General features: G+C 41.3%; 1 protein-coding gene across 3 annotated transcripts; it reads right to left on the bottom strand.

The window, feature by feature from the left end:
• Positions 1 to 2,130: 2,130 nt before the first annotated feature.
• LOC147185794 (E3 ubiquitin-protein ligase RNF217-like) lies at positions 2,131 to 11,302 on the bottom strand. 3 transcript variants are annotated; one of them, XM_086104184.1, is made up of 8 exons: positions 10,516 to 11,302; positions 10,288 to 10,449; positions 8,610 to 8,831; positions 7,455 to 7,619; positions 6,319 to 6,416; positions 5,447 to 5,550; positions 5,215 to 5,286; positions 2,131 to 4,510 (listed from the first exon to the last, which is right to left on the bottom strand). In XM_086104184.1, exons 1-8 carry the CDS (start codon positions 11,209 to 11,211, stop codon positions 4,434 to 4,436), a joined length of 1,596 nt encoding a protein of 531 aa, XP_085960310.1. In that variant the 5' UTR covers positions 11,212 to 11,302; the 3' UTR covers positions 2,131 to 4,433. The 3 variants fall into 3 exon arrangements, 2 of the variants coding, with proteins under 2 accessions (XP_085960310.1, XP_085960309.1); XM_086104183.1 differs by having other exon boundaries at positions 10,288 to 11,302; XR_015099444.1 differs by having other exon boundaries at positions 4,435 to 4,510; positions 5,447 to 5,555; positions 10,288 to 11,302.
• Positions 11,303 to 12,150: the final 848 nt, after the last annotated feature.

The following is a 12,150-nucleotide window of genomic DNA, read 5'->3' as shown; positions in this document are numbered from 1 at the left end:
TTTAAATGGCAGTGATTTTTTTTCGCCTTGGGGTGGAAACATTATTTCATGTTAAGATGACTTAAATTACATTCTGTTGTTTAATAATTGCTTAGACGTGTTTTTATGTTGAAGGCTTCTGATTGGCTGTTGAAGTTAGCAAAAGCAGGAAGTGATTTAGTTGCCCAGAAGTGTTTTTTTTTTTCGATCGTGCTGAGATGCAGACGTCCTTTCAATAAAGCTGCGTTCAAACGGAATCCATCCCTCCTTTTGCCGTCTCGTAAAGTAGAGCCATCCATTAAAAAAAATAACGAACTTAATTTACACTTGCAAGCCCTGATCCTGGAGGGCTGCCATCCTACGTGTTTTCCATCTCTCCCTGTTGCAAAGCACCGGATTCAAATCATTAGCGATCGCTGCGGAAACCTGGTATTGATTCGGTTCATTTGTATCAGGTGTGTTGCAACAAGGAGAGATGGAAAACATGCAGGATAGCGGGCCCAACAGGGTACGAATGTTTGCTGCTCGAGGTGGGGGTTTTCACACTCTTTTTCGTCCTAAATCTGTCTGCTACAATCTCGTTATTTGAAAACCTACCTGTTCTCTCTGTATAGTCGACTGACCTTCGTGTTTATTAGAAAAGGAAAGTTGGTGTGTCGCAAGACGTCAGTGCATTCGCCGCTCCTATGGTTTTATATCGGTCCGGTTGCATTCGCTTTCATGACATCAATCTCAATTTAGGGACATGCAAAGAAAATAAAAATGTTAAGAATCCATCAAATTTTTATTGTGGGCCATATTGTAATTATGGTTTCCCTCACAGGGTCGTGTAACTGTCAAAGCCTATAAACGTAAGTTCACCTCATTATTTCAAAAACTCAACAAATTGATGGATAACTAAATTCAAAATCAGTAGCTCATGAGGTGTTGAGCGATTATTCCTTATATTTTGAAAGGGGACCCGGTAACAAAAAATGATTTTTAAAGGCTAAGAAAATGTATCATGTTTTTTGTTTGTTGACATTCATGATTTGCTTTTGCCGGCCAGGCTGTACTTTCTGAGGCCTGCTGAGGGAAGCATTGCAGCAACAGCTTTCAACACTTTTTGGGTGGTGAAAGAGGAGCGTGCATGCAATAAACATTGAACTACTGCATGAAAATGATCAAATTGGAAAACAAGGCAATTCCGCTATACGCCATATCAAAAAATGGATTCGGGGAAACTGATTATTATTATTTTTTTAATGGTGTTGTTTATTCACTGTTAGAAAGTGTCATTTTATGCATTATGTGTTGAATTGATTTGTGTACACAGACTGCTTAGATGTTTGTTTGTTTTTATAGGCCAGGCTCCATTTGAATGATGGAGAGCTTGGATGGAGCCCGAAAAGACTCGACTCGGATCAACTTAAGCCAAGCCACTGGAAATTCCTCCAAGGAACTCCACGACGTGCTCCATCTGTGCTGGCCACTGGTAGGAGGCTCTCGTAGCCGGACCTAACACACACTCCCCACGACAAGGGACTAAGGACTCTAACTTAGTTAGGACACTTGCTTATTTCTTACATTTATGTTTCTTGATTTGAATAAGCTACTGTTGTTATACATGGAGATTGAGAAGTTAATTATTCATAGCAAATAGCTATTTATTTTTCACTGTCGACATGTCACCCATTTCTCTGCAATACAGTATAAGGTGCTACCCCCAACCGCAATTTCCTAGGCCCCGCCTCCTCTCTCCCTAAGCCCATTCCGAGAATTCTCACATCTTGCCAATCATCGATTGCATTTGTTTTCATGATATGCAGCAAATATTGCCCACCTCAGGGTTTTGAACTCGTGTTAAAGGTTAAAACTCAGTTTGGGTCTCAAATTAGATATTTAAAGTAGTATTAGGGTTTCAAACTTGGCTCAGAGTTTCGAACCACTTCAAAATAGCATTTGCAAGATGGCAGAGCATTCCAAATGGACGGATTTTTGCTTTTGGCGGGCCGGTCCGTCCCTATCCCCGCCGACAGGGGGCGCCCGCCGTCCGTTGTCATAAATCGGAGGATGAATGCGTTGGCTCGCACCTGCCGCGGTGCGCTGCTGCCCTCTGTTGACCACAAACTGCAATTGCATTTGGAACAAACAGTCCAGCAAATGTCCCACTAGGGTGACTTAGTTGACTTTATTGACCTTCATCCACATTTTCATTGAAAGCTACCATTATTGGTCACATGCCCGCAAAATCGACTTCAAGATGTCTGTTGTAGTGCAACGTTAATATTCATATTTGTCCATCGTATTCTATGTACAGCCATTGAGTTGTAAATAAGCAGGCCTTTAACTTGTTGAATATGTGCAAAAGTACAAGGGTGTCGTATTTGGGGATGCAGCGCAGAACCTGGATTGGGTCACTTTAAATCCGTCTATGGAAAATTCTGTATTCTATTTATTTTTTTTTTTATCACGGCATCCATACAAACGGCCATTTGCATATGTGACGATAGGCAACATTTAAAAAAAAAACAGTGACAAATATGACCAGCATCCAAAATTGTGATTTCAACCAGAATAAAGTTGGCATGTTTCAAAAGAACTCTAACAAAGGAAATTGTCATTGTTTGGAATTTTTATCGGAATGTTAAGCTGCATTTTGTTTCTGAACATTTTCCTATTAAAACTAAACAATTTTTTTGAAATGGAGCTTAGCAACTTTTTCATCGAATAACTTTCTCCATCCGCCCCCGCCCAAAAAAAAAAATCATAGCCTTAAAATTTTTTGTCAAATATTTTGACCTTTTTGTAGGTTTACCATTTTTCCCGCCTTTGTAACATCACAATGTTATTTTCTTGTAACATGAAGACTTTTCTCGTAACATTTGGACTTTTTTTTTTTTTTTGCTTTAGAACGTCAACGTTTATTCCATTGTTCAATTTTTATTGAAAATGTTACAATCTTTTGATTGTCATACTTCATTTTTCCTGACATGATGATGTTTTTCAAGTAACATTACAGCTTAGTTCGTGTTTTTGTTTTTTAACCGAAACAACTTTTTTTTTCTCATAACATTAGGACTTTTTTTTTTGGATGACTTTACAAATTTTCTCACCACTACGACGCATTTCAAGCAACATTACGTCTTATTTCCCTTGACATTCCAATTTGTTTCCTGCAACCAAACAATTTTGCTTCCGATTTCTTTCCTCCGACACCTTTTTGCTTTGACATTGCAACTTTGTCCTCAGGATGTTGTGCAACATCCCAATTTTTTTCCGGAACGTTTTGGCTTTTTAATTATTTTTTTTTCTGTCGCATTGCTAGCTTTTTCTCACAATTTATGCTTGGTTGGGTAGCGGCCTTCTAATGCAGTCCTTTGTGTCGAGCTTAATTACAGATGATGTATGTTATGCGTGTAGTTCCTGTTGGCATGACTTCTCCGCTCGCACGCCTGTATTTCTAAATATAACCCAGTGGACACGCGATAGCTACTGTGGCAGTAATGTGTCTCGACGAGGATTAACATCATCGCCGCCGTTTTGGCAAACGGGTGCAAAATGTGGCAAAAAGTCCCGCGTGACCTTCCAACCACACGGCAATCCAGCGGACTTGATCCCGCGAGGTTTCCAATCCCGGCGCGCTTGGCGTGTTTGTTTTGGCACAATACAAGCGGCCTGCCGACTTGGCGGTTTCGCTTTTTTTTTTTTTTTTTGTGATGATGAGGCACATCCTGGCGTGTGGGCGCACACGAGGCAGGAGGGCCGGCTGAACTCCAATTTGGAGTCGGCCTAACGTGTCCAAAAACGTCCGTTTCGAATCAAAATGGCCGACTTGTTATGGGAGTACGCTACTCTCGAGACATTTCCATTCATTTTTGTGTTGATCCGTAAAACTGGGGCCAAAAAGTGCCATGAGACGAGAGAATGCAATTAATCCGTTGTGCCCTCCATCCATAAATATTACTAATAATTCTACTTTCTTATATTTATTATGATGGTGTGTACTGAATAATGCTTAATGTACATGATAATGGTGCCCAAAGCGTTTTGCGAAACCTGATGTGCTCAAGGAAAAATGAGAGTTGATTTGGAATCGGCACAAAAAAAAAAATCTTGACCAGTGTTATTAAAGCTCCGCATGGGAGCAATTATATAACAAGTCTTTCCCATAAAGAAAAAAAAAAGACAATTCTGATTTCCAAGGCTGTTGCATGAACACATATCCACTTTTTTTGTGTCCCAAATGCGACATTACCATCTTTTCTCCAACGTCGATAGTCGTACCCGTGTGCTGGATGGCGGTCAATCAACCATCAACCTGACCCCACCTCCTCACTCGTGTCATGTCGGGAGCGCTTTTAAGCCTTGCGTGCAAAAACTTCCCAGCGAAAAAGGACGACCGTGCATGAAGATGCTCCGCAGCTTCCGTAGTCCCCGAGTTCCGTCTCTCTTCTTGTTCTTGCACGCCGACGTCAAGAGCGCCAGGAGCCCAGAGAGCGCCGTTTCGTCCTCCTTTTGCACACGTAGTAGACGGGGTAGGCGATCACGCCTGCACACAGACGCCGTTAGCGCGCGCGCGCGACAAAGTCGTAGTTTCATTTTGAAAAGGGAAATGCACAAGGCGAAAATATAAAGCTCAGTGTGTGTAATGTAGCAAAGACAAAGCTAAAAAAAAAAATTCACACTGTTGTCTATTTTGAAGATCTTATTTACAAGAATGAATGACGTTTCCTTGACAGAAAAAAAAGTTAACATTTCGAGATTATGGCTGTGATCGTACAAAAGTGAGATTTTTTTAGGTTACTGTGAATATTTACAAGACTGTAGTTGCATTCACAACAATAAAAAGTTGTCATGAAAAAAAAAATGGGATTAAAGTTCTCATAGTCCAAAAGTAGTTTTTGAGAAAAAAAGTTTGAGACACAAATTATATTTTATGAAAAATTCAAAAAAAAACAACCTACGACTACAATTCAGATTAGTTTCCAATATTTAGGATAAATAAACCATATTATGTAGATTTTCTTTTAAGTTTAAGATGAGTCATGTTGCCAAAATTTAATTCCGAATATAAATATTAATGATCAAAAAAAAAGCCAGTATTGCTAAGATTTAAAAATGGCAATATTTTGAAAATAAAATTGTCCACTTTTCAAGATAAAATCAATAAATAAAATGAATACAATCCTATTTTCCAAACTAAAATCTTCTGAGAATGCATTTTCCAATGCGGCTCAAACGGCAAGCCGTTACCTATGACGAGCGCCACGCCTCCCAAGACCAACACCAGTAACAGGACCAGCGGCGCCAACAGCAACTTCACGCCTGACGCACAACACAACAAACCACCACAGCACATTTACAACTCGTGACATCCCTCATCCCAATTGTTTCCTGACCAACAAATGGGAAATGGCACAACCTCCCCCCGACCGTTTGACAAAGAGATTCCGCCGGCTCGGGGGGGGGGGGGGGGGGAACTCACCGCAGATGGAACCTCTGATACAGCGTCTTAGATGCGGCTTCTCTGGCAGATAGCGATACTTGCAGCCAAACACGCTGAGGTTCGACGTGTGGTCCCCGAAATACCTGACCTCAAAAGCAAGGGGTTGAAGGGATGAAATTGATGTGAAAAATATGACCCCCTCCCACCCTCCCCCAAAATGTTTTTTTTTCTCTTTGAATAATAGGATTTAAATATTTTTTTTAAATGACAGGATTTAAATAAATTGGTTTAGTAAAAACAAACAAAAAAAAACAAATTCGGTTTTTGGTTATTTTTTAATTTTATTTTTTAAATGATAGGGTTTAAGTAACAGCTTGGTTCAGTAAAAACAAAAAAAAAAGAGATTCAGATTTGGTAATTAAAAAAAATAATTATGATAGTATTTAAATAACTTGGTTAAGTAAAAAAAAATCTATTATTATTAAAAAATTTTTTTTTTTGGTTACCTGAGTTTTAATGAGTAAATTCCAAATATCGCATTAAATGATGAATTCAATAAAACATCACATCCTTGCAGTACTTAATCGAATTACTTTTTTTAATGAATAAATTGAATTCCATTTTATGTATTTTTTTAAATTTTACCACAGCTTGAATAACTAATCATAAAAATTTGACTTATGAATAAATCGCATTATTACCGAGTTGAATTATTACAATTCTTTTTCGACAGTTTTCAAATATACCTTATTCGTGCGTGTGCACGCAGATGAGGTTAATCTGAGTTCATTTGCAATGGTTTCTCATCGATGGAACCGTTTGACAATAAATGTGATTCATAATTGTATTTTTCTTCGGAACCAATGAATGTTTTGAACTGAATGATGTTCGTCTTTGCAAACAAATGTTACCTGAGTTGACGGTATCGATCGCCACAGCGGTAACAAAAGTTGGTGTTGCACTGCGTGCAAACCATGTGATCGCATCCTTCCGTGCGCTGGATGTGGATCTACACACGCACGCACACAAAGACGGACAGCTGTCAATCACCAAAGTCCAACGCATCCAGTATGCACAAGTGCACCATTAATGGCCTCCGCGCCACTTTGGTAGTAAATGGGCACTAAGCCCAGCTAAGTGCGGGCTGACATCAGCTTACTGGACTTTGCAGTCAAACAGAGAGCGGCTTAAGTTCACTCTGGGCCAGCGTCGGCTAGTTTCTGCTTTTAGGCATTCATAACATTATTTAAAAAAAAAAAAATTCAAAACTTTTTGGGTACATATTTGACTACAAAGTGCAATAATTAACATGCAATATGAAAAAAAGAAGTGCGAAAAAAGTAAAAATATGGTGCTGTGGAAAAAAACCCCTCAAAGTACAAAATAAAGCGCAATAAAATAAAGCCCAGTCAAGCACAAAAAATATAGTCAAACTAAGTTAATTATATATTTTTAGATACTCAGTTAAATAACTAAAATAATGTAACAATGATTTATATTCCTAGAAGAACAGCTGAACTTTATTTGAGGTTAATCTAAATGGTGCCAGTTACGTGCCGAGTTAATTGCAAACAGTCTCATTTATCTTAGGTGCTTAATTTTACTTCCCCTTAAAAATATCCCCCCCCCCCCCTTCCTCCCTAATTGACTTGTACAGGTCAGAGGTCACATTCATGATAGAAAACATTTTGATATTCTTTATCTCGGTCTTTTTTTTTTTTTTAAATCACAAAATCTGGCATTTCAACACGGGTGTGTATACTTTTCATATCACCGTATACCTGTTTTTATGAGTCCCCCCGATGCTTTATGATTACATAACATCAATGCTAATTTCCCGTAGCCCGTCTATGGTGTTTTGCGTGATATCTTCGCATTGAGCTAGCACAGCCGTTGAATGGATTCATGTGGTTTGGCTGAACGCGTTGCCCATGAAAGATACAGAATGCTGAATTCTCTTTTGTTGTACGTGTCGGTTCATATGTTCAGACTTTGCATATGGCGGAATTCTTGAGCGTTTTTTTGAAAAGCGAAGCGGGGTGAGTACCTTGCACTTGGGGCACTTTTGAGCGTTGCGTTGTCCGCGCTCGATGACGCAGGCCCAGCTCCTCAGCTGCTTGTCGCCCTTGCGGTAGTCGCGGCACTTGATGCCCTGGTGCCAGGGCGCGTGGCACTTGAAGCACCACACAAACTGGCAGCTGCCGCACTGCACCTGCGCCACAACGCCGCAAGTTCTCAACTCCCCCGTTTTCCATGCCGGTTAGCACAATCGTATCGAGTTGCATCATCGTGTGGACTGTATGTCATTCCAAAAGAGGAATATTTTTATTTTATGCCCCTTGCAATGTAAAAACTGATTTCTTTTTTTTTTTTTTTGGCAAATGTAATGATACAAAAATATTTGCGTAACCATTTGTCACCACTTTTCCCTCACATTTTCTTCCTGGTAAAGCTGTAATGAACTTTTTTGTTCATTTATAGCATTAAAAAAAAAACCTTCCTATTCTTAATCATCCACTTTTTTTGGCAATTCCTATATTGTATATTTTAGCTTAGAATACAAAACTGATTAAAAAAACTCCCTTAAAATTCCCAATTAAAATAAATAAATTGAATAACATTTTAATATGCTTAATTATATTTTATAATTTATATTTATATACTTTTTTGTTCTTCTACTTCTCCCTTTCATAATTTTGCTGCTGTAAATTGGGAATTTCTCCATTGTGAGACAAAGGTTTTCTTAAAATAAAATGTGCACACAACTGCAGTGGTGCCCTGAGATATAAATGCCTTGATTTTTTTTATTTAATTTTTTTAATACAAGCCGTTATTTGGCTGATTTTATTTATCTTGAGATGAGAGCAAACAAATGTGAGATACAAGTGCGCTTTAGACTTTCACCACTAGACATGTGATACGTTTTATGGTTGCGATCCAAAATTCAAATGAAGAAACCTGTTTTGGGAAACCTTTCCTGATTCATGACTTGTTTCATACTCACAATTGAGCTGTGTGATTGTTTTTGTGAATCTTTTTATTGTTAAGAAATTCCCAATGTATTGTGGGGGGGGTTTTCGGCATCGTGTCTAGAATTTGAAGGACAAACTGTACTCTTACTCCATTTTGTAAGCTGGCTATAACATCAAAATGAGTGGGACCTGCACGGTCTCGACCCAAAATGGCCAATAAAACCGTTCACCTTGTACTTGTTCTCCACGCGCGCGGGGCTGGATCGGCCGAGGGAAGTGAAGTGTCTGCAGCGGGGGCAGGGCTTGGTGCTGGAGTCCAGCTGACTCAGCTCCAGGAAGTAACGGTACCTGAGCACGTCCTCACCGGCCAGGTGCGAGACCACCACAGTGTTCTCCAGCATCCCGTTGCACTCCGAGATGGGACAGCGGATGTGCACCTTGCCCACTTGGACCTGGATAATGAAAGCCACAATCATTTAGTGCGTTTCTGGATTTGATGCAATTAGGCTTGGGGAGTAGTTCCGACGGGAAACGGTTCATAATGCACGATGCGATTAAGTGTTACATAAATGGAAGGCTGGAGGAGGCGGCTTAAAAAGTCCACAAGCAAATGTCGGTCAGTGTAGCAAACCTCCATCTACGAAATGCATGCAGACGCACTAGATCCCGGTTCAAAGTGACTTGAAGCATGTGAGAATACAAATGCGAAGAACCTCATCATTCATGGGAGCCGTTTTGTAATAACTGTGCCCCAACAGATTATGAAAGCCGTGAAGTATTACAAGCCTCTTAAAATGCTGCATTTTCTCACATGGAGCTATGGTGCTGATTCAACAAGGCACACATAAGTGGGTTTGTTTTTAATTTTTTTTTTTTTTTTTTTACATAACCGTAAAGTGGGGCATATTCAGGAGTGGAAGTCTATTACAGGTCAGACGCGCTGATGTGATGCCATGGTATTTTGGGCATAACAAGAAAATAATTTAAAAAAACCGCCACCGAACTGGTCAGGTTGGTTCATCTGTGCGCCACATGTTTCGAACACATGTGTTGCCAGGTTGAAAGTTTGGAGCAAAAGTGCGTTGATCACAGTGGGGGTTTGGGGGGGGGGGGGGGGGATGTGTCACAGATCGGTGACAATCGGCATAAAGTGTATCGAAAATGCTGTAAGAGGTCCAACAATTAATCAATTGACGATTATCAACAATTTTGCCAATTTCAGAATGTGTGCATTTTCTGCAGTCACTTTGAAAAAAAAAAAAAGGCTTTACGAATATGCTTCACCAATTATTCGAAAAATAACTGACATATTAATCGATTTATTAAAATGATGTCAAACTATGACTGTGTTAACATTCTTATCAATTCTGGACTTGTTTTCAAGGAAAAAAGACTTATGTACGAAGACTGTGGGTGTTTCCAAATTCACGGGCTTAGTCCTCCTGTAGGCCGCATTTTCAGACTCAGGACGTCACTTCTGGTTCGACTCGACCGCACGTGAGGCCCAAATCCGCCACGAGTTATGCAGTCAATGGAGGCCTGCGAATCGTCTTCCTCGAATTTGGAAACCACATGCGGTGGAGTTACGCTTGAAGTGACATTTGGCTGAAAATGCAACTTTCAGAAGACTCAGCCTGTGAATTCGTTCAGGGCCGTTGTTGTTTTTAAAATAATGTGTAATCTTTGATCCGTTAAGCAAGTTGGAATAGGTTCAAAATGCAACAAGTGTTTGATTACAAGCAATTTTGGGCTTCTATAAGCATCGCTTGTAAACCCTTAAAAATAAATATCTAGAGGGTGGAGGTTTGAAGTGCACTTGTATCTCAAATTTTTGCTCTTATATCAAGATAAAATCAGCCAAAGAACTATTGTATTATAAAATGTAAGTCAAGCCCACTTGGTACCCACCTGGGAGGTGACGTACAGTGTCAGGCATTCGTCACACACCAGCTTCCGGCAGCATGGCAAGGGTGCCATCGTTTTCCTGTCAAGGCACACCCGGCACGGCTGCGCTTCGGCTGCGCCATCCGAGCCCCCCTGCTGCGATGAACGACGGCTGAGGGAAGACCTCTGCAGAGGGTTTACCAAGTCTTCCGCGGTGTATAAAACGAGCCCCTCGCCCGACGCGGAAATCACCTCGCTTGTAGCAGTGTCATGATGGCGCTCGTTGGCGATGCAGTAGACATCACAGTAAATGTGTTCTTTCGCGCTCGAAGTCGGGTCCGAACGTAGACTAGTAACACCGGTGTCACATTTTTCATGTTTTGTTTCGAAAAGAGAAAATATTTCAAATCCCCCAAAGTCCGAAGAGGTTAATTCGGCAAAGAGAGGCTTATTTTGAACTCCGGCGTGTCCCGGTTGTCCGCTCTGGTCGCGTCGCGAGTCTCTTGTGACGTCGACAACGGCGGCGTTGTCACCGTGGACAGCCTCGGCACCGCCCTGCATACGAGCGTCTGGACCGGCGCGGTCAGAGGAAGACCCCGAAGCCAGCCAACTGGCACTCAGGAAGTCGAGAGTCTGCTCTCCTCCGATGTCCCCCGCCCCTCCTCCGTTGCAGTTATTGTTGTTGTTGTCCTCGGCATACCCCTCTTCCTCAACTTGTTCTTCGAGTACTCCTGGTTGTTCTACGCGTCGTTCTTTGTCGTCGTCCCGCATGAACTTCCCTCTGCTGATCCGTCGGTCCAAATAATTTCGAAGCGACGCCTCCACCTGATTAGTTCCCAGTGACGATTTCACCTTCTCTTCCGCTTCCAAAGCACCGATGAGCGTCGGCGTTTTACATGTGTGAGACGCATGACCGTCATCTTCCATCACCGGGCGCTCTTGACCCATTTATAGAGTGCAGCGTCGGTCCGTAGCATTGTCAAAGCCTCCTAGGTGGTCAACCAACTTCTGCACCAAAACAAAACAACTGCTCCCGGCGCTTCCGGGTAGACGTCAGCACGGCGGACGTCACGCTTTGAATACGTACGTGTAGTACCGCAAACGGCCTACAAGAGGGCGTAGAAGTCATCCCCTTTGTCGCGTGACCGAGCATGGATTTAATGGGTGGATGTTCTCGAAAATAATTCAATTAAACTCAACTGTATTTATAGAGCACTTTAAAACAACCACCGCTGTATACAAAGTGCGTTACCTGGAACAAATATAATTTATACAATAAAACAATAAATTAATAACGAAGACAGAACAAAGCACAAAAACAGTCAAACTAAAAAGCAAGTCTCATGCTTCGTCAAAAGCCAAAGAATAAAAATGAGTTTTAAGACTGGTTTTAAAGATGGACAGCGAGGGGCCTTTTTTAACGATCAGCGGGAGGTCATTCCAAAGAGAGGGTCCAGCAACAGAAAAGGCTCGATGCCCTCTGAGCCTCCACTTAGTTCTCGGCACCTCTAATAGAAAACAAATAAACATGATCTTAAAAAGAACTCTAAAACGTATTGGGAGCCAGTGAAGCGTAGGAGTTATGTGCTCCCTCTTTTGAGTACCAGTCAAGAGGCGAGCAGCGGCATTCTAGGCCAGCTGGAGATGCTCGGTGGAGGCATGGATTATTGTTTCAAAGTGCTCTTGAGAAAGGAGAGGCTTTACTTTTGCAAGCTACCTGTGATGAAAGAAACTGGATTTAACAACAGTACCAATTTGCCGGTCCAATTTCAAATCACTGTCTAGTTTATGAACCATGTTCGAGACTGTTGGCTCAAGATAAGGAGCCAGGGGGCCCAAGTCAGCTGGATGGGATGTACAAGGGCCACTAGGACCAAACACCATCAC

Source organism: Hippocampus guttulatus, chromosome 23 (genome assembly GCF_054856545.1).
Source record: "Hippocampus guttulatus isolate MCC_2025c chromosome 23, RoL_Hgut_1.0, whole genome shotgun sequence".
In the NCBI taxonomy this organism is placed as follows: domain Eukaryota; kingdom Metazoa; phylum Chordata; class Actinopteri; order Syngnathiformes; family Syngnathidae; genus Hippocampus; species Hippocampus guttulatus.
The sequence above is the reverse complement of the archived record's forward strand: the minus strand, read 5'-3'. Positions and strand labels throughout refer to the sequence as shown.

Bases quoted from the DNA above. Each gene is read 5' to 3' on its own strand.
- LOC147185794 (XM_086104183.1), bottom strand. From the start codon at position 11,211: ATGGGTCAAGAGCGCCCGGTGATGGAAGATGACGGTCATGCGTCTCAC. The intron at 8,832-10,287 runs GTGGGTACCAAG...TTCATTATCCAG, and splicing joins CACTGTACGTCACCTCCCAG to GTCCAAGTGGGCAAGGTGCA. The intron at 5,287-5,446 runs GTGAGTTCCCCC...GTTGTGCGTCAG, and splicing joins TATCAGAGGTTCCATCTGCG to GCGTGAAGTTGCTGTTGGCG.